The sequence below is a fragment of the Crocodylus siamensis genome, chromosome 4 (genome assembly GCF_052110815.1).
Source record: "Crocodylus siamensis isolate JL-2025a chromosome 4, ASM5211081v1, whole genome shotgun sequence".
In the NCBI taxonomy this organism is placed as follows: domain Eukaryota; kingdom Metazoa; phylum Chordata; order Crocodylia; family Crocodylidae; genus Crocodylus; species Crocodylus siamensis.
This window is the reverse complement of record NC_143398.1, coordinates 47310832-47333095: the sequence shown is the minus strand read 5'-3', so window position 1 is coordinate 47333095 and position 22264 is coordinate 47310832. Positions and strand designations below refer to the sequence as shown.

General features: G+C 41.8%; 1 protein-coding gene across 6 annotated transcripts in view; it reads left to right on the top strand.

Annotated features, from left to right (window-relative positions):
* Positions 1-21769, top strand: part of ST7 (suppression of tumorigenicity 7) — a 215039-nt gene extending 193270 nt beyond the window's left edge. For 3 of the 6 annotated variants that reach the window (XM_090042230.1, XM_090042226.1, XM_090042231.1), the window contains 4 exons: positions 1268-1418; positions 11804-11896; positions 15604-15743; positions 21436-21769. In XM_090042230.1, coding sequence (XP_089898356.1) covers positions 1268-1418; positions 11804-11896; positions 15604-15743; positions 21436-21531 — 480 coding nt within the window. In that variant the 3' untranslated portion in view covers positions 21532-21769. The remainder of the gene's footprint in view (positions 1-1267; positions 1419-11803; positions 11897-15603; positions 15744-21435) is intronic. The other 3 variants (XM_090042227.1, XM_090042229.1, XM_090042228.1) reach the window with 3 other exon arrangements.
* Positions 21770-22264: the final 495 nt, after the last annotated feature.

Here is a 22264-nt window from a genome sequence, read left to right as displayed (position 1 = left end):
TCCATCTTGTCTACATTTCTCTTTACAATAGTGCCCAAACCAGATACAGAACTTACATTAAATGCCAAGTAGAATGGAATAATTGTCATATGTAAGACATGGGAGGCAATCTTATTAAGATATCTGAGAATGTGATTTGTACTTTCGCAGCTGCTTTCTATCATTGACTTGCAGTGAGTTTGTGATCCACTAGAATCCCCCAGATCCTTTACAGCAGTCCTGCTGCCTAGCCAGTTATTCCCCATTTTGTATTTGCCCTTGATTTTCTCTCCTGGCTACCTCAAAGCCAAACAAGCTTGGAAGTAGGAAGAGTCCAGATCCTTTAAAATTCAGATACTGTTCCATCTCAAAAATTTGTCAGGTGGATAATACCAGGGAAGAAGGTAGAAGAAGTTAACAGCTGGTACTTATTGGAGTAACAGATATAGGTTCTGAAAAAGTTTAAAGTAGGGGCTTTAATAAGTGGTGTATCCCAGGTGTTGAAAGAAATACTATCCCTGGCAGACCTCTTTTGAGAAACAGCTCTGTGTGTTGTCATTGGCATGTTTTCTGTTACAATAAACATTTTGGCCTACATTTTCTAAACAGATTTGTGTGCCCAACTTGAGTGCTGAGTACCCGTACTCTGAAAATAGTGCCACTTTAAGGTTTTCATGTTGGACACCTAGTAGTTTAGACATCCAGAATCATTAGTCATATTAGAAAATGTAGACTCTCTTCTCCTTGATCTTGCCGTTTCTACAGTGGGTAGAGCCACCTTGGTATTGCTACGAACCTTACCCCAGGCATGCCTTTGATTATGATCACACATACTGATTTTAACTAAATAATTTTATGGAGGAGCTCTTTATATTGTTCTTTTTTTTGTAAGGAAGCTAGATTCTTTAGGCTTTTCAATACTTTCTCATATCATACTTTTTAGTATAAACATTTTAACCAAAAAGCTATTGTAATTAAACCTCCTTTCTGTTGTGCATTTTCCCTTTCTTTTATCCATTTGATAAGAGAGACATCACATCTTAAAATTCTCTGTGGTCCCAGCACAGCTGAAAAACACAATGTTAACCATCTGCTAGCATATTTTAGTCTTTGGAATAATTCAATAATTATCTTCAAGTACAGTCAATGATGTTACATGTTTGATGAAACACTTATAAGTGACAGTGCTTTAGGGAAAAAGATTGTTCAATGCACTGTGTAGAAATGCAAGCAAGTATTGTGTGTGTTATGACCACCGAAATAATTACATTCTGCCTTTCCATTGCAGTATCTGCTAGAAATGAAAAGCTTAATCCTTCCCCCTGAACACATTCTGAAGAGAGGGGACAGTGAAGCAATAGCATATGCTTTCTTTCACCTTCAGCACTGGAAGAGGGTAGAGGGGGCTTTGAATCTCTTACATTGTACGTGGGAAGGCAGTAAGTAATTCTCTTTCTTAGAAACATTTTATAGGAAGTAAAAAGCTGTCAACATGCACCTTCATTGGATATCATAATTAAATACTGTTTGACTTACATATGCTATAGTATCTTTCATCCTTGAAGTGTCCATTACACTTCAGACAATTCAAGAACTACTCTCACTGCTCTTGAGTGTATATTGTTTTGTGTTATAGATAAACCAAGTGGTCTTTGTTTAGGCCATACAGAGAATAACAAATTTCATGGCAAAGTGTGAAGCACAAGACAGGAATCCTGATCCCTAGTGATCATGTTACTTTGCCAGTAAATTAACTGTGATTCCTCATGGGGTGATGATGAAAGGGCCATGTTTATAGTGTTGCCAGTCTGTTCTGGATAGCCCCAGCATAGCAGAGCACCCTGATGTCTGCTCATCCAGTGAGAGTTGTTGGAACATAAGGACAGTAGGATCAGAACCCCGAAGACTTAAAATTCAGCCCCAAGATTCAGCTGTTAACCTCTAAGAGTCTCTCTTAGGGCATGGACAGGCATTCATCTGTAGTGCAACAAAGTGTCTCAGCACTTCGTAGACTACAAAAATGTAGTGCTTTAAGGGCATACAGGCACCCAAGTGCCCTAGCTGGAGAATTATAAAGTCATCTCAAAGGCAAGCTCTCTAGCCAGGTCATAAGCTGCTCCTTGGCTCCCTTCCTGTCTCCCTTCCAGGGGAGCCTGTCAGTGAGGCAGCTGGGCAAAGGCTGCCTCTTTGCTGCAGCTTCCTCTAGTCGCACCAACCCCCTCCCATCCAATGGTGGCAACCACTGATTCGCAGCTTCCTCTGCTGGTTGGGATAGTAACAATTGCCTGCTGAGGCCTCCACACAGTGCTGCCAAAGCTCCCAAAGCATGGGTTCTTACTGGCAAAAACCCATACTCTAGCAGCTGCAGTGGCAGCATAGGGTAGAGTATCTTGTTGGGACTGCTAGAGCAAGGGCTCACTGGAGCTGGAGCTCTTCTGGCCATGTGGCAGTGACAAAGGTTCACCTCCAAGTCCTTCCAATCATCAGTCTAGCAGAATCAGGCAGGAGCAGCTGCATAGCCAACAGATCTTTAGCTCTTCTGGTCATAGTGGCTGTGTCTGCAGCAGAGTCCCCAGCAGAGCCCCCTGACAGCTGGCTGCTGGACAGACTTGTTTGCTCTTCTTCCCACCCCTCCCCTAGGTGGATGGGAACATGAATGGCACGTGCCTCTGGCGGCTGTGGGGGCACAGCTGCGCTGGTGGTGGTGGGAACGTGGCAGCAGGAGTGCGGTGGCAAGCTGAGAGCTCCCACAGGTACCATTGGCACTGTCATTGGCAGGGCAGGGGGTGGGGTGGGGTGGCAAGCACTGACCAGGGGTCAGTGACCACCTGCAGGCGCCGCCGGCAGCAATGGCCAGCGGCAATCGTGGACTGCCCAGAAATGCTGCTGGTGATGTCAACGGAAGGGTGGCAAGAGGCAACCACCCACCTTTTTGCAGGGAGTGCACCGCTGTACTCAGGGGGTGCATGTGCACCCGCGTATACCCCCTACGCATTGCCCCTGGATAAGAGAGAGAGCACAGGGCTATGGGTTCTTAGGGTGCCTGTAGACATGTGGGGATGCTGCTCCAACATGCTGGAATTACAGCGTGTCAGAGCAAACTCAATTAGTCAAGTCTGCTGGAGCATGCTAATTAGTGTGCTCCAGCAGCCTCCATGTCTTGTGTATTCTGCGTCCCCATACTTCAAAATGGCAGGAGGGGCACTTTAACTAAAGCGTGTCAAAGGAGTTTAGTTAATTTAGTTCTCTGCCATTTTAAAGCATGGGATGCTAAATACAAGAGATGCTGCAGGCACTTTAATTAGAGTGGCTCTGGAAGCTACTCTAATTAAAGTGCCACCCCCCTCCCCCGGCCCTGGAGCATATGTAAAGACACCCTTAGAGACACCCCCACCCCCCCATCATGCTATGTGTAACTGTAGAGGTATTACACATAGTGCTGTGAAACCTAGTTCTTCCTCTTTGAAAGTATTGATATTTCAATTCTTTCAGCCTCCTTGTAGTGTAACAAACAGCTTGAATGTCTGCACAGTTGCTTTGTACAGCACTACAAGGGCACATTTACTACTACAAATGTAATGCCTGTCCATGGCATGGCCTTAGGGTGATTCATCTGAAGTTTTTTCCCCTCAGTGTTAGTTTGAAATTTTTTGAGATGCAAACTGAACATACACATTTCCTTCATTCAGTTAATGGGCAAAAGCAAAGCCTTGTGCTTCGAGCACAGAAATGGTGACTGAGGGAGCCGTGGGTCTAATTGCTGTGTGACATTGAGCATAACTGCTTAATCTCTTTGCCTCTTGTTTTCTTTCCTGTAAAATGGAGATAATGTTTTTCCTTTTCCATAGGAGTATTGTAGAATTTACTTCTACACTCTTTCAGCACATTGGATTGGAAACGCTATGTATATGTGTATGCGTGTATAATGCAAACCAAGATCGAATCTCTGTAAAACGTATTGTTCCCAATCTGATGAGGATATGGTTTATTTTGTATAGGGTTTTCTCCCTGAATTTTGGAATATTTTGTTTTCAGTAAATGAGTTGAACTTTATAAAGAGTACACGTTTGAAAAAGAATTCCAAGGGAGTAATAAATAGTGTTAGAACCAGCTTGGGTAAGGCTGACCATTCTCGCTTTTGTTTTTCTAATGACCTTTCACTTCCCTTTCTCAGAAACTTGATTTCTCTTGCCCCTCTTCCTTTGTTCCATTGTTTCCATTCTGTTTTCCTCCCTGTATTTGTTTATCTTTATTCAAACCTCACCTGTCCTACCAAGCCTGTTATAACAACAGTCCACTGAAGTTGCACATTTTACATACACATTATGATAATGAATTATCATCCACCCACCACTGCATTGTATAGCCTAAACATTGTCTAATCTTGAGGAGGGGGTGCATGTACTTCAGGTATGCAGAGCTCTGGGCAAGCTGTTGGTAATGCTTAACAAACGATTCCGTTTTCTTGATTGTATTTGGTTTGATTCATTGTATTTGTTTCTCATGTTACACACACCTTCTTTAGGATACTACCTGTTCTGTCTTCACCCAACCTCTCTTCCCTGCATTGTTTTCTTCTGTCCTTTCATGTTCCTTTCCAGTGGCTCACTTGTTGGGTTCTTCATCTCCTATTCACTATTGTTCTTCTTCTCCACTGACTATTTCATAGTGGGTTCTAGGGCTGTGCGAAGCTGTGGTTGCTCATTTGATTCAGCAGAGATTCAGTCCAATTCAGTGACCAGATCTCCAAATCTGAATAGAATCAGGAGACCCTTTAATTTCTCTGAATTGAACTGGAACCCTCCAAATCAATTTGGAGAGATTCGATGATTCAGACATAGACACAGCTTTTAAATGTTTTTTTCTACATACCTCAAGGTACCAGGCAGCTTGTGAACACTGAGATGGTAGGGCAGACGGAGTGTCCCACAGGAGTGCAGGGTGTTCCCAGTGTGCACCTGGAAGTGGACCGGAAGCGCTTCTGATCCACTTCCGGGGAGCACGTGGGAGACTCCTCCCCCCAGCTTGGCAACTGGTGTCTCCTGTGTCTCCTTTGTCTGGGGGGGCACCCGGGGTCCCCTTGCAGCCAGCTACTGAGCCAGGGAGGTGCTGGGGGGGAGGGCCCATGCACTTGGTGGCGGAACCATAAGTAGACTGGAAATACTTTGCACCTGGTACCTCGAGGTACATAGAAAAAACATTTAAAGCTATGTCTATGGTCGAATCACTGATTCTCTGAATCAGCATTGCATCTTCAGATTTGGATTCGGGCAGTGCATGCAGGTGTCACCATGAACATAGTCTTTCTAGACTTCAGCAAGGCCTTTGACACCGTCTCCCGCCCCATCCTCATTAAAAAACTAGGCAACTGTGGTGTTGATGCCTACACAGTCAGATGGATTGCAGATTGGCTCAAGGGTCATACTCAGAGGGTGGTGGTGGACGGGTCATATTCAGCCTGGGGGGAAGTGGGCAGTGGAGTCCCCCAGGACTCGGTCCTTGGGCCTGCGCTGTTCAATTTCTTCATCAGCGATTTGGAGGACGGGGGAAAATGCAACCTGTTTAAATTCGCTGATGATAACAAAATTTGGGGTGAGGTGAGCACGTTAGTAGGGAGGGAAAGACTGCAGCAAGACCTGGATAGGTTACAGGGGTGGGCTAACATAAACAGGATGCGTTTCAATACTGACAAGTGCAGGGTGCTGCATTCTAGGCAGTAGAAACCAGCAGCACACTTATAGAATGGGAAACTCCCTTCTTGAGAGCACGGAGGCAAAAAGGGGATCTTGGAGTCATTATTGACTCCAAGATGAACATGAGCCAACAATGCGAGGTCACGGTTGGCAGGGCTAACCGGACCTTGTCGCGCATCCACAAGTGCATCTCAAGTAGAGCCAGGGAGGTGATCCTCCCCCTCTACATGACACTGGTGAGGCCACAGCTGGAGTACTGTGTCCAGTTCTGTGTGCCCCAGAGCACACAGGAGGGATGTGGACAACATGGAGAGGGTCCAGAGGAGGGCCACCCACATGATCCGGGGACAACAGGGCAGACCCTACAATGAAAGACTGCAGGACCTAAACCTGTTTAGCCTTCACAAGAGAAGGTGACCATCTATAACCTCACTAGGGGGGACCAGAAGGGTTTGGGGGGAACACTGTTTCCCCTAGCGCCCCCTGGCATGACAAGGAATAATTGACAGAAATTTTTGGAGAGTAGGTTTATATTAGACATCCACAAGATCTACTTCACGGTCAGGGTGGCTAGGAGCTGGAACCAACTTCCAAGGGAAGTGGTGTTGGCTCCTACCTTGGGGATCGTTAAGAAGAGGCTTGATGCCTACCTGGCTGGAGTCATTTGAGCCCAGTTTTTCTCCAGCCCAGGTGGGGGGTCGGACTTGAAGATCTACATGGTCCCTTCCAACCCTACTTCTATGATTCTATGAATTAAATAGGGACAGTGATCTGAATCAATCAGTGTTCCCGATATAGGCCGAATCTGAATCCGAGTTGAATACAGCCTGTTTCGCACACCTCTAGTGGATACTTCCAAAAGCACATTAGCAGAAGGCTCTGGAGTTCCCTATGTATAGCAATGGTTTGCAGAAATTGTTAAGTGTATCTTTCTTTGCAGTAATGGGCAATCTTATTCATTTAACCATTTTCATCAGTCCTTACTGCCATGCCTACATGGAAATGCATTTTATTCTGTATGCCAGCCAGTAAATAAAATGGGCATTCACTTTCAGTTTCCTCTTAAAAAAACAGCTGTAGTCCATTGCATAGTTATTTTAGACTGAGAGTTGTCAATAGTGGGCCAAATCTGGAGAGCTTCATTTAATTTTTTGTTCCTCCCTCAGCCAGGATGATTGCCAGCTATTTTAATTGAAGTTTGCCTAAGTAAAAAATTAGGGCCTAGAGGGAAGACACATTTACATTGTTAAACTGATATAAGAAAGCAATGGACAGACAAATGCAAACTCTTAAGTTCTTAACTTCGCCCAATCTAGTGTAGAATCACCCATGGAAGAATCATAGGGCATTTATACACATATATTTTTTGTGCTGTGACACAATGGTGATCTGATGCATTGGAGAAGATTTGATTAAGCAAGTCTGCTTGCACATGAACTGACGCGCACTGCACTGCATTGTGTGCAGTTGTATAAGCAGCAAAATGCAGCCGCCGTTTTCTCAATGCTGATGCACGTTTCGCCGTTTGTACAAATGCATGCATGTGTATAATTGCCCATAGATAATAAAACTATATCAATATAGGCTTCACCAATTTAACATCTATCCTCATTGGCCACGGAGTAGCTATTTGCCAAAGGCAAACGGGCTGTTTGCTGCTCCCCCCCCCACTCCACACACCCCTCATGGCAAGGTACAGTACTAGCTGCCCTACTCTATGGCTAGCATAGCTGCACATCCAGTGTAATTTAAGCCTTAAACACATTCATCTGTGGTGCTACCTCAAAGTATTTCAAACACCGAGGACAGACCAGAAAATGAACAGTAGAGGCATCGCAATGTCTTGGCATCTCTTGGGGAAAAGCTTTTCTTCTGAAGCAGAGATAAAAACAGATATTTAGCTCATAAACCTGAACATGCATTTGGCATTCAGTGTAATTAGGTTTCTCATTTGTTAATGTGAGAGAAGACAGTTTGCCTCAATACACATGTGGTTCAGTGGTTAATTCATTGGCAGGTTGGTCAGAACTGAGGGGAGAAAACATGCTACTAATCCAGGGGTAGCCAGCAGGAGAGCACATAGTATATGTTCAGATCAACACTGCTGCTGCCTTTCTTTCCAAGCAGCCCCTGTGCCAGCTCCCCACACACTCCTAGCAGCATGCTCGAGGGTGCAGGTGTGCGTCCAGGATGCACAGGTGAGCTATGTTTTGCATCTCAACTCATCCCCTCAATGCCTCACCTGCTCCCAGGGCCAGCAAGAGGGGCCACAGCTGTGATCATCAGCACGTGACACCTTCAGGAGCAGCCTCAGCAGCTGGGGCACCATGAAGTACACACCAGAGTATGGGAGGGTACAGACAGTGGAAGCAGCAGGGCACAGCAGGGTGAGGTCCTGCCCCCACACCCTGAATTGGCACTAGCTAGATCAGATTATCAACTTCAGCCTCAAAGCCCCCCTACATATCTTTTCTGAATTTGAGGGATACTGCAAAATTCAGAAAAGATATGGCAGGGGGTCTTGAGGCTAAAAAGGTTGAAAACCACTGATCTAGAACCTAATCATTTGCTTAAAGAAAGATGTACCTTATTTGGTGTCATTTTTAACAGTACATCTCAGCCCTATATTATGTCCTCTGGCAGGGAAATGGACTATGTTGCATGTTTTGGAAAAAAAATACACATGCACACACACGCACGCACTTACAGCTTTACAGGTGTAAGAATGAAGCATTCTGCCAGTTTTAAACCAGAAAAAAAGTGGGACCCAGATATCAAAAGTTTGGAGAATACTGTGCTACGTATTTTCATATTTTTTTAATCCAAAAAATCTTGAAATAATACTCTTTATCACTTAAAGTGATGTTTGTTTAAACAGTGCAGTTGTAGTTTGCATTTGGATTCATTGCTTCCTAAAGGAGATATTGTTACATTACTAAGATAAACTGTATTACATGCTTTCCTAAAAGCTGGGGGTTGCTCAGAAAGATTTCCTAGTTTCTTTCAGAGTTGGTCTTTGCAGGTAGCAATATTTTGTTGGAAAATTATCTGTTATATTTTCCTTCAGTGCTGAGTTAGTGTTTCCTCACTTACAGCACAACAGCAGCACGTAGCCTATCGGTGTCCTTTTATACAAGTACAATAGAACCCCAGTAGTTCATGGGAATAGGTCCTGTAGCCCCTGTGAAGATGAGAGTTTGTGAACTGCAGGGATCATGCAGCCACAGTAAGCAGCTGTGTGACTCATCTTTTCCTCTGCAACTCACTGGGTGCATCTACAGCATTAGCCTATCTTAATGCACGTTAAAGCATCACAAAAAAATCCATGTGCTTTCACTAATGGGCATTAAAATAGGCTTATGTGATTATTTTCTAGTACCTCAGGTTATTTTTACATGTGCTGCAGGATGCAGCACCCAGGGTTTTTAATTAGCAAGCCACACTAATTAAAAGTGCCTGCGTGTCACATGTATCAGCATCCCTGTGCTGATAAAATAGCGGTGGGATTCTTTGAACTCAAGCTCTTCGAACATGTTTTATTTAAAAGTGCCCCAACACCATTTTTGAGCATGGAAACACAGTGGGCACTGATGCACATAACACAGAAGGCTGCCAAAGCACATCGATTTCCATGCTCCAGCAGACGCAATTAATCGAGTCTGCTCTGATGCACTAGATTTCCAGTGCACTGAAGCAAGGTCTGCACATATGTATAGGAGCCCTCACAGTACTAAATTTAGTACTAAATTTAATGTGCATTAGCAGAAGCATATTAAGGACTGTGTAGATGCGTCCACTGTGAATTATGGTTAATTAAGGTGTAGATGCGCCCACTGTGGATTAAGAAATTGAGGTTGCGAACAACCCAGATATGAATGAACTAAATTCTACCGTGTAATGTTACATCTGTCCATACCCAGACTTCATTTATGAAAAGCTGCAATTCCGACTATTCTGTGTAACAAGGTTCTCTACCAAGGAAAATTGGTAAGCCTTTGATATCAGCAAACTGCAAGAGAACAGGATCTCTCGTGCTCCAACGTTCTGAGTAATTTACATCTTCTGGGACAAGACATGGTGCCCCTTAAGTGACAGAATTGTGGCCCAGCTTGATTGCATTCCTTGCTCTGGGATTGCATAATGTTTTTATGTCCAACTAATATTCAGACATTAAAATAAATACCATATGTGGCTGAAGCTTATTACACTGGAATACAAGCATTATACACTGAGAATATCCTGCTTTCCTTATTATTATTTTAAACATGACAACTGATAAATAATACATGGTGACAGCATTTTGAGGGCTGGGTAATTTCAAAATGTAGGATTATAACCGCAATTATTTTAAATGAAATATTTACATATGAAAATAGGGCTATATGTAGCAGTCATTCATTTTTAATACATTTCCTCATTGCCCTGCATGAGATGCATAATAAAGCATTGTTCTCAGTGGTGGCAGATGACGCAAGGAGCAACGGTCTCAAGTTGCAGCAAGGGAAGTTTAGGTTAGATATTAGGAAGAATTTTCTCACTAGGAGGGTAGTAAAGCACTGGAGCAGGTTACCCAGAGAGGTTGTGGACTCTATCCTTGGAGGTTTTTAAGACCTAGCTAGACAAAGCCTTGGCTGGGATGATCTAGTTGGAGATGGTTCTGTTTTGAGCAGGGGTTGAACTAGATGACCTCCTGAGGTCCCTTCCAGCCCTAATTTTCTATGATTCTGTGTGTGTGTTTGTGTTCTTCTCAATCTTATATCTACAATATACAGTATTTATAGGACATCTGTTGAGGAAAAAATTGCTTCAATGAATGATGTTCATAGAAACAGTGAGAATAACATGTGGATGACAGCTTAACAGTGAGAATAACATACAGGATAATAAGAAAAGATGCATTGATTGCAAAGCTGTAATTCAGTCAACTGTACTGATGTTTCCATAAACCACAAAAGCATAACTCAGGTGGTTTATGAGATCATCAGAATATAATCCATTTCCCTCCCTCTCTATTATTATTTTCAATTTAAATATTTAATATATTTTAAGGAATACATAAGATAAAGTGTTAGTTGATCTATGGCCTAAAGGTTCATATTGAAAACTTGACCTGACCTGCTGTACTTAAAAAAAAAATGCATGTCAAGAGTGGTTTTAATAATTTATTATTAATCTTAGATTGTCAAATGCAAAGTGAATGTATGTTACCTTGTCATGATGCTCTCTGCTGACTGGTACACTGTTTTTTGAATGGTTTCTTACTTGTGTACATTGGGTAGTTCACCGGGACCTGTTGCTGTGTTCTCTCTGCATGCAGAACTTCACAGAAATCAACAGAAGTTTTGAGTGCTAAAAATGCGTGTGCGCCAAAGGGTACTTTTATATGTGCTCCAGGGGTGCGGGGGCAAGGCATTTGAATTAGAGTAGCTCTGAGAGCAGCTGTAATTAAAGCACCTCAGTGTCTCATGTATCAGCATCCCCGCTCTTCAAAATGGCAGCAGGGGTACTTGAACTAAAGCTCATCCAACAAGCTTTAGTTCAAGTGCCTCTGCTGCCATTTTGAAGCGTGGGGATGCTGATACACAAGACGTGGGAGGCTTCTAGAGCATGGTAATTGCCACACTCCAGCAGACTCGATTCATCAACTCTGCTCCTATGTAATTACAGCGTGTTGAAGCAGCCTCCGCACTCATGTACAGGCACCCAAAGGGATAAATTACTAACTGTTTTTATCATAGCATAAGCCGATTATCCCCTGGCTAGTGTTATTTTCTCCTGAGTCTCAAAGTCTTGGAAACTCTAAAACTAGTAAATCAAACTTCAGATGTGATGTTTATGTATGCGAGGGCCTAACCCTTCAAACACTTACCTATGTGCTTGACTTTATCTATGGAAAGTGGTTCTGCTGACTTCACTGAGAATACTCCTGTGAAGATTTTAAGCTATTTAGACATAAGTATTATAAGTATTTTCTCTTTTAAATGTAGGCACTCAAATATAATCATTTTGGATTAAGTGCTAGCTTGTATTTGTTTTACAAAAATTTTAATACGTATTAAATGTTTGTTGAACATTTCAAGCAAGTGTCATGTTCACAATAATCTGTTTAATGCATTATTTCTCCTTTTCAGCTTTCAGAATGATTCCCTATCCTTTAGAAAAGGGACACCTTTTTTACCCTTACCCCATCTGTACAGAAACAGCTGACAGAGAACTACTTCCATGTAAGTTCACTCTGAGTTGTCCTTGATGTTGGTAGATCATTTATTCCAGTTCTGCATTTCTGAACACCAGATGCCTGGGTCCACTGCATTAGAATAATCACTTGCAATGTTCCCTCTAAGGTGTAGTGGTCCACGATCGTGCCACTTCGGTCCATGCGCTCTGCCTGCTCCCTGCCTCGCTGCAGCCTTTGAAAGTGGTGCAGCACCATGTGCGTCCCGCTGCTGGGTGAGCCAGGCAGCGAGGCACATGGCGTTGCTTTCAAAGGGTGCAGCGGGGCACGGAGGCAGGGAGCGGGCAGAGCACAAATCTCACCTGCCGTTGCCCTGTGCAAAGATCAGGGACTGGGCCACGTGCCCTCACTTGGCTGCCTGGGAGCCAGGGGGAGAGGTTGCAGGGGGGAATTTGCTCCCCCTCATCCACGGTGCACGCAGCAATGGAAGCCTGCCCACACCCCTAGAAGGACCACTGGGCTCCAATTGCTGCAGCCCAGCCGGAGCCCCATTCACAGTGAACCTGGTCAAGGGACATTCCCCACAGTGCAGGAGGGAGCAGCACCCTGTCCCTACTGCACTGCCTCCTGCACTGTGGGGGTCTCGATCTGCCCCCCGCAGATACCCTGGGAGTGCGTGGGTATCTCAGTGTGCCTGCCCCTCGTCCCTCCTGCAGCGGCCTGTGGCCAGGTTGGGGCAGGTGCATGGCATTAAAAAGTTACTGCGCAGCATGATTTTTTGTGTGCGCAGCTGCGCACGCGTGCAGCTTAGAGGTAACTTTGATCACTTGACAGTGAGCCTTAAGAGCTCAATTGGTTGTCAAAAAGGTAATTCATAGCCATAGCTTATAAAGATTTAGGTATCTTTATTGATGTCAGAAAGAGAAAATCAGATTACTGTAGGGACATAATTCTTTTAAATTGTGTTGTTTTCCTCTCACCAAAACATTTGAAGATAAATTTGACCTTGTATCTAGGATAACAAGCCATCAAACCAAAATATTGTTACCCAGGCCTGTTGTTCTAATGCAGGGAAGTCTGTTTAAATTCAAGGCAGTTTCACCTTTCCAAAGACCACAGGTTTGTGTGTGCTGGAAGATTAACACAGTAGGCTGGCCAATTTATTCTGTGATTTTGTTGTTGTTGTAAGCCAATCCTAATAGTTGGGGGGGCGGGGGCCAGCAGGGATTGCCTTTATAGTGATGTGTGTCATTTATCTCTTATGCTTACCATGAATTTGCAGCACCCAGTAGTACAAGATACAGATACAACACACTCTGTCCTGCCCCTGCAGAGTTGTACAGTCAAAGCCAATTAGACATACTTGCAGTGCAGCAAGTTAAGCACACAAATCAGTCTTTGCCAAAGAAGAGGCTGAACAACTGAGCCTGCAGCCGGTCACCCTCCTTTCCCATATGAAGACCACGGGACTTGGTGTCACAGCATATACATGGATGTTTTCAGGATCAGGTTATAACAGACATGTAGGGAGGCCCACAAAAATGAATCATTTTTTAAAATAAAAATGACTAAGTCAGAACGTGTCTCTTGTATGGCTTGCTTGCATTTTTGGTCCTTATAGCAACTCTGATTTTGGCTAAATTACATGTAATCATTCTTAATAAAACTATGTGAATAAACTGTAGGGAGAAATAGTATACCAAAGTCCTTTCATTGGGAGGCCCCTCGTTCACAGCACAGTCTCTCTGATATTACACAGAAATCCTTGGCAGCCAGCTCTGGCTCCCCACCCTGTTATAATCATCCTAATTATAACCCCATCTTCTAGAGCGCTCAGAATGCTTTACTCCAAGGGATATTGTTCTGTGGAGGGTGGAGTGGCTGGGATATTTGGGAATGACAAAGTGCTGTGGAATAGTCCAGCATTCTCTTTTCTAGATGAAAACTAATTACTTTTGTCAAAAATTAGAAGCAAGGGACCCTTTAATAAAATACATAAAGGAAAATATTTTTCTTCAACAATTATGGGAAATGTCTTTTATTGCAAAACCTCTTGGGTACGACTAGAGAAGAATTTAACGTACTGTGAGAGACAGGGATTCCCTGAAGGTGCTTTCTATGCCTGTCTACACCCTTTAATTGCTTATATTTTAAAGGCTCTTTGAAGGCTTTCTGGTGGAGTGGTGTCAGAACACTGGTATCTGTGTGAGGAACAGTTTGCTTCAGATGAAAAGGAGATGTAAAAGAATAACCTAGCTAAGTAAAAAGATCAACCAAACCTAATGTTTGCCTCAGCTGGCTAATAAGCTACAACAATGGGTTTCATCATGTCAGTCAAAGGCAAGCAGAAGTTACTCTAAACCAGCAATATATTGCTGTGATGTCCATGTAGTTCTGTTTCTTAGACTAATTTTCTGCCTCTGTTTGATTTAAAGTATTTAATTGTGCATTTTCTTGCAGAAAGAACAATCTTTATGAGTTTTCTTTTAAGGAAACAATGTTTGAAGACCCCAAATTCTAACAGAATTTCCGTTTTTATTTTTGAGACAGGGCTTTTTGTAGATGATATTTTTTTATAGGACCAATTGCATGGCTGGGTAGACAAGCTTTTGAATGCAAGATATTCTTCTTATTCACAAAGGCTTTTCAGGCACACCAAACAAGAACAGTATTGTTCCCAAATCTCTGTTCCCTGGTTCAGGCACCCATTTGGTGCTGAGTGAATGCATGACTGATGTTGTGCCACCTAATTGCCCTCTTCTGATGCAAAGCAAGCCATCTGTAGGACAAATTTTTGCTTATCTCAAACCACACCTTCCCATAGGAATGGAAGAGGGAGAGTGGAAGATAAGTGTGATGTGCACATAGATAGCTACAAAACATAGAAGTACAATAAACCTAACACAAAAGTAGGGATGGAGTGAAACAGTTGGACATGTGAGGACTGGCCAGAACTACCAAGTTGGCCAAACCTTGTAGCCTGAACCTGAGCCACCATAAAAGATGAAAGGGAACGTCACTTCAGCCAAACCCCATCTTCCTTTTCTAACACTTCCAGGTTTCCCCAGGGGATTTTTAGGTTAAAACCAAAGGTTCTCTTTAGTTTATATTGTTTGTTGCTGGGTATTTTTAATCGCCATAAGAATCATTTGGGAATTTGTGGGATAGTTTTTTTTGTCCTGTCCCTAGATTCCTTTGAGCATGTTTCGCTATCTTAGATGAACTATTTTTGGTAATATATATTAAATTATCTAAAAAAAATTAAATGGATTATTACTATGAGGGTGAAGATGCTAAAGGAACATAAGAGAAACTGATAATGGTGTGACAGTGTAAGGCAGGCAGCCTTCCACTTGGGAAGAGGCAAAGAAAGCCATATTAGAAAAAAGTGGTTATCGGGGTAGAGAAATATGAGGAAGAATCTCTACTGATTGTGAGGTTTGGAGTCTTCAGATCGGGGGCCAGTCCATGGAGCCATTAGATCCAGCCTGCGTACATGGGACTCCAAGGGGTTTGGCATCTGGGGGCTTTGTTCATGCCATGGTGGGGATAAGCAGCTGTGGCAGGCACTTTCCCTGTACCAGAGCGGGGAGAAACAGTGGCAATGGCTGACTCCTAGTGTCTGCCCACCCAAGCTAGGTCATTCCAGCTGCTAGCTTGAAGAGGTTGCCACCCGATGCTTCTTTTCCATGAATCAAACCTCAGGACCATTTTTGTTAAGTCTCACACCTCGTTTGTTTCTTCTGTCTTCTGCAGCATTTCATGAAGTTTCAGTTTACCCCAAGAAAGAGCTTCCTTTCTTTATACTCTTCACTGCTGGATTATGTTCCTTCACAGCCATGCTAGCTCTCCTGACACATCAGTTCCCAGAGCTTATGGGGGTCTTTGCAAAGGCTGTGAGTATTCGGCTTTCTTTTGGTAAATAAGAACACACAGTGAGGAAATGCACAGATAAAATGGCGCTTAGCTGGACACTGCTGGGTCTTAATAATGTGAATATTCATTGGTGAGCAGCAAGGGAAAAAGATAATATCTAGGTATCAACAAAATATACTCATGTCTGTCTTCTCTGCATTAGATGGCTCTAATGTTCTAGATTTATTGTGGCTCTGCCAAAAAAGGGAAAGAATTCATAATTAATCCAAGAAAGTAGAGTAATAATTGATTGCAGATACCCACTCTGTTCAGAAAAAGAAATTATAGTTGTGAAGGGTTCCACTAACTCCATAGTACTTCTCAGTGTGAGAGAGGACCAACAGAAATTTGTAGTAGCAGAAAATATATGGATTCCTCTTGACTAGACCAAATCAGTGTCGTTTTCAAATCAGCGTCCTTTTCACAAACTGCAACAAATGAGAGAGATTCTCTCAAAAACTTTTCAAGTTCCCTCCCTTTCTTAGATGCATCTATCAGGGGCTTTACTAATTTTTCTTTTCTGGCCAGTGAGGATTAACACGAATTAATAAAAGGTAAACTTTCCATATGAAGGAAGGCTGAAAAGGCAGGGACTCTTCACCTTGGAAACAAAATGACTGAGATGAGGAAAATCATGTATGGCGGCAAAAATATGAATAGCGATATATTTACTTTGTCTCATAACACAAGAACTAGGGGACACATGATAAAATAATGAAGCAGCAGATTTTGAACAAACATAAATAATTATGCACTGTGAAACAATTATGCACTGTGTAAAATATATAACTTGTGTAAGTCCTTGTTATGTAGACTTACAGTATAACTGGGTTGTAAAAGGATTTAGATAAATGTATGGAGGATAGGAACAACAGGGAGATGGGATCTGTTCCCTTCATACGTATGTGCAGCTCCAATAGATGTTAATAGAGTAGGGATGGCAGCATTCTGTGTCTGAGAGCAGGACAGAGCTTAAACAAATGCACGCAAACAGAATGCAGTTCATGTCATATTAGTAATCCTATAAAAATACAAGCAGTTTACACGGGAATGGTTGGTAGGTTAGGAACTGCTCCAAGTGACTTGAATAGCTGTATCACTACCCTAATAAGCAACTATAGGCAGCAGCTGGCTTTTAATTATGAATAAGCTGAGTGATAAAAGCCTGTGACTTTCATTCCATAGCTCGTGAGAAGGTTTAGATTCTGATGTTTCATTTTGTCATCTGCTAAGAGTGAGTTGCTGTCTGAGTGAGATCTAAGAAGAAAAATGACAAGCGTCTCTTTGGCATACAGCAGTACCAGGGCCCAGTGGAATAGACCTCCTGCTTGCCTCACAGAACTGGCTTTTCTCTTTATGTGGGGATTAGTTTTAAAGATAGTTAAAAAGACAAATATGTTGAATACCATCATGGTCGTGTGCATGGAAAATTGATGTCTGATTGATGTGCTATGGTTTGACCAACTCCATGTGATGTGTTGTTAACAGTGCAAAGCTACAGGTATAAACCATAATTTTAACAGGTCAACATAATTCTTTCATTTACATCTTTCAGTCCAGACAGTGCTGCTAATCTTACCCACAGAATTTGCCATACTACAGCAGAGCACTGGCCCTTCAAGTTCAGGAACCTGTTTAGGAGTGAAAAATGTCTGGCGACAATTCAGAGAAATGAAAATTTGACCCCTCCACCTGCATCTGGCCAATTGTAATTATGTACTTACAGGAATACCTGAACGTAGAATATGTTGGAGCAAGGGTCTCTGTAGGGAAATGGGAAAACGTCAGTTCTCAGTTGTGATGGATTGAGAATAAAATGTGGAATAAAAAATGGCAACATATTTTAGCATTTCAATTTGGTTGTGGAAGCTCATTTGTCTAGCCTGCATTTTGGCAGCTTTTTGAGAAACAGGCAGGAAATTTTCTTGAGGAACTGGTAGGAGGTAAAGTTAAAGTGCCATGCTCATTGAAATGACTGCCTTGTTAGCGGCGCCAACAATACCTTGATTTGCACGGAGGCTTTCTAATGAGGGCACTCAAAATGAACACAAGCTTTTTGATTGCAATACTTTGGCTAAAAGACTAAGCGTGGAGTGTAGATGGTTTTGTAGTCTTTTAACCTCGTTGTGTAGAATTAGGAGAAAGTATCTGTAAATCATGAAGAGTCATTAAAGAAGAAGTTACTTGCATGAGTCTGTGGCAAAGGAGTATTTCTTAAGTATAAATGAATCTGGCATTGATAGAATGAGTGTTTGTTCAAAATGACCCTCAGTTGAGTCCTTATCTGCAGTTGAGCCAACAACAGTAAAAAAAAAAAAAAAAAAAAGCATGAAGCCTGAGAAAAATCTATTTTTCTTTATTTTTTCTATTATTTTGTGTATTTGGAAGCCCTCTGCATAAGGTCACTTACCAATTCCTATATAATAAGCAAAGCTCCAATCTTGCACTGGGAGACCTGTTCTCTGCATGGAGCTCCATTGGGTGCAAGAGAAGGGGATATGTAAATACAGTTGCAGCCTTTGTTAGAGAGTGTCTCTCTATAAAGATTGGGCATGAGACATAAATGTCTTTAAACTGTTTTCCTGGGCTTGTTTTTTAATCAGGCCATGCCATAAGAAGGAATTTCCCGTAAAGCAGAATTCCTTTTAAGTCAGCAAGTTCAAAAGGGTCGACAGTTTTTTCTTTTAAAAGAAAATAAAACATTTCTGCAAATCTCCCATGAATAATTATACCCTTGTTTTATTGCTAGTCTTGCTGCTTTTGCTATTGCCACATGAGATACTGTCAGAGTCAAGGGGAAAGGCCAAAAACATAAAGAAAACTTAAAGCACATAGAGTCAGTGCTCCTGGGTACCGCAGTGTGGTATGAAAGCAAATTACATAGCTGCCAGTGATGCTTGAGAACATGAGCACAGATAACTTTGCAAGGGCCACACACTGTGCTCTGTTTCGACAGCTTAAATACCGGCTACCGGACTTCCACTCGAAGTGGAATGCAGTCAGATGATAGGAGCCTTTCATGTTTTACGTGCTTGTGGCTGGAAATTGAGTTCTTTATTACTTCAGGGGAGAGGAACCGATCAGAAACAGTAACCAAAAGGAAGAGGCTGCCTTGACACTTCAGTGGTTGGAGTTCCACTAGGGTTAAGGAGAAGTGCATTCCTTATGCCCCATGGGTTGTCGTGGAAAAGGAGCTGAGAATGAGAAAATATTACAGAATTAAAAGAAAGGAGACTTTTCAGAGCTTCACTCCAACTCCAGCTTATGCTGTGATCTAGTAGAAGTGACAGCATCACTTATCTGGGACAACACAAAACCATGGGTGAAATCCTGACTTGATTGAAGCCCTGGGGAATTTCATCAGTGAATTCATTGTGGCCAGGATTTCAACCCACATCTAAATAGTACATTTTAGCCTTCTCTCACTTCACAGAACTCCTCAAACTGAAGTAAAACCTCTTCATATCTCTAACTACAAACATTTTGCTGAGTTTCTGTGGCTGGCTACATGTTAAATTACTTCAGTTACAAAAGTATTGCAAATTTTTAAAACCCCTGTCATTTAAATGACACAAATTTCACTAACTTAAATATAAATTATATTTAATTTATACTAGTTACAGCATTTAATTTTGTCTTGTTGTGTGAGATGTTTCAGATGCAAATTAAAAGCATAAATCAAGCTCTAATTAGAAAAGTACATAATGCACTGTAATGAGATTTTTGCATTTTGCAAGGTTGGGGTGAATACACTCACTTCCTTCAGATGTTTTATGAAGGAGAAAGTAAAATCTGAACAGACAGAATCCCAGTTTGAATATGACCAGGGAACCCTGCAACAGAAACCTGGATATTTCATGTGCTCAGCCCTAATCCAGAAACACAACTTGATGATTGCAGCCATATCTCATCCACTGTGCCCAGCTTCCTTTAGGATGAGACCAGGGTTTTGCTTTTAGCTGTTTGTGACAGAACCTTGTCACAAGTGGCATTATACTGATTTATCCTTAATGTACACGTTGTCCCTTGGGTAATGCCTTGTCTTTCAGAGGTGAACAGACAATAGGATGCCAACAAAGTCTTCCTGATATTTATTAATACATGTAAAATATATGCAGTATATATGTTTATAGTTAAACTTGTCATAAAGACCTATCTGGTAAACTCACAACCAAAACATCTAGGTTTTATACTTCATGTACCACAGACTTTAAGTAAGTGTACTGTGTGTGACAAGTATTTCAGCAGCATTAAGCATGGTTGGATTTTTTTTTTAAGACAGAAGCTTGTTTGGCATTTGAATTTGCTGTACATGGATTGCTATTGCTCATCAGAAGGATGGAAGTACACCACAATGCAATCTATGAATCGCCAGATTCTCTTTAACATGTGTGTACTGAGGAGAGTTAATAGGTGCTGTGTTCATCACAGCAGTGTCTGAAAATAAAGCTGCTTGCAGATATTTGCTGTGCTGATCCCATAAAAGAACTATATTCTTTGGCAAAGTGATATCAACCAGCATATGTCTGGAAGCAACATTGTTCGTAACCTTAGAATGGCTGACTTTGCATTTTTGAAAGTATTATATGTCTGAACAAGTACAGTATACCATAATATATTCTATTTCATACAGCTATAGGAGGCCCATCACATCTGTATGTAATATACACTGTTAATATAAAGCACAATTAAAATACATTGGCCAGCATTTCCAAGATTAACTAATGGTTTGAGGAGCGACAATTTTTGGGTATCTAGATTGTGACCTTTTTCAATATTGAGCATCAAATCCCATAAAGTCAGATTTTTTTTAAAGGTATTCCCACCTGCTTACAGGTTTTTTCTGTGATTTTGTCATAGAAGTCTATGAAGGACTCGTATTGTACATCCATATGTCTTTCAAAGTATTAGTTTGTTATCTAGATACGGGCAGGTTAGGATAAATTCTCAGAAAAATGAAGGGCAGATGCTTAGATGATATTCAAGTAATCCAGGTCCTATTCTGACCAGTTTTGAGCCCATAGTTCATTGGATCATAGGAAAGTAGGGATGGAGGGGGCCGCACAAGGTCACCCCTGCTCAAGGCAGGAGGAATCCTGACTAAACCATTCCAGGCAAGTGTCTACCTAACCTGCTCCTGAAAACTTCCACAGATCCAGTGTATGACCACCTTCAGAGTCAGCAAGTTCCTTCTAATCTTCAATCTAAATTTCTCCTGCTGATTCATTGCTCCTAGTCTTGTCCCCTAGAGTCCCAGAAAAAAGCCCATCTCCATCCTCTTTGTAATCGCTCTTCTGGTATTTAGTAGCTATGTCTGCCTGGCTTTGCCCACATGATAGAGACTCTGTTGACTTCAGTGAATTTTAGGTAAAGCCTGCAATGGCTTATCTGAGTATGAGTCTGTAGGTGTGCCTTTGTATATTGGACAGATAGTGATACTTATGAGAAATGTAATTCTTGCTTGCATTATAACAGACTCCAGGAATACACATTTGAAACCGAAAGGCAGCATTTGGCAGAAAGGCTTTGTGCCCCATGTATTTAATTAGTATCATCATGTAGGACTTTATAGAAGTAGGATGAAGGTCTGTTGCAACTGAATTGCACAGCAGAAGTTTTATATGTATTATCTCCTTTTGTTTTGATCTACATACACATCTGATTTCTTTGCAGTTTCTCAGCACTCTCTTTGCCCCTCTAAATTTTGTGATGGAGAAAGTAGAAAGTATTCTGCCCTCCAGCCTGTGGCACCAGCTGACGAGGATCTGAAGGAATACCCAACCCTGTTCGACTGCCACAGCATCTTCTGTGCCAACTTTTTTGTTGACCACAAGAAAGCATGATAAAAAAGGGAAGCAGTTCTAAGACTTCAAAACTCTTCATGGATTGTCTGTTCTCATATAAAAAACTGTTTTGTTGTACAAACTACATTGATGTTAGGTTCTATTATATTTTGCCTTCAGAAAAGAAAAAAACTCTTAAAAATAAACTTTTGTGTATTGCAGCATTGTCGTCGTCTTTGCTACTTCTTCAAGCCCCTAATGATATCCCCTGTGCCTTGGAAGTCTGTGATGCATTTATTTCAACCCAAACACAGCTTGACTTTCTGTTCAAATAATGAAGTAGCTCTAATGACTTGACTTTGTAAAAGCAGTACTATTATTTTCTTCTCCTACAGAGTTTAATTACTATGAAACTCAGCCCTGTGTATGCAGTCTAATCCACACAAGGCTTATGGACCCTTAAACCATGCTTAAGCTCTCATTATAGAGTTTGACTGGTGTACGGAATTTGTGCTCAAGGCTGGATTTTACCAATCATGGATTTTTCCTATGACAGTTGTCTTTAGTCCAGTTTTCACACTTTATTTTTTTGTCCATGAAATCAGGCATTTTCAAAGCTTTTTGTGTCATTAGAAGGCTTCAGGATATCCCACATAGAGTGGTGGAAGATTACTGAGAAATTCTTTACAAATACAATTCATTACAAATTAATTGTAATG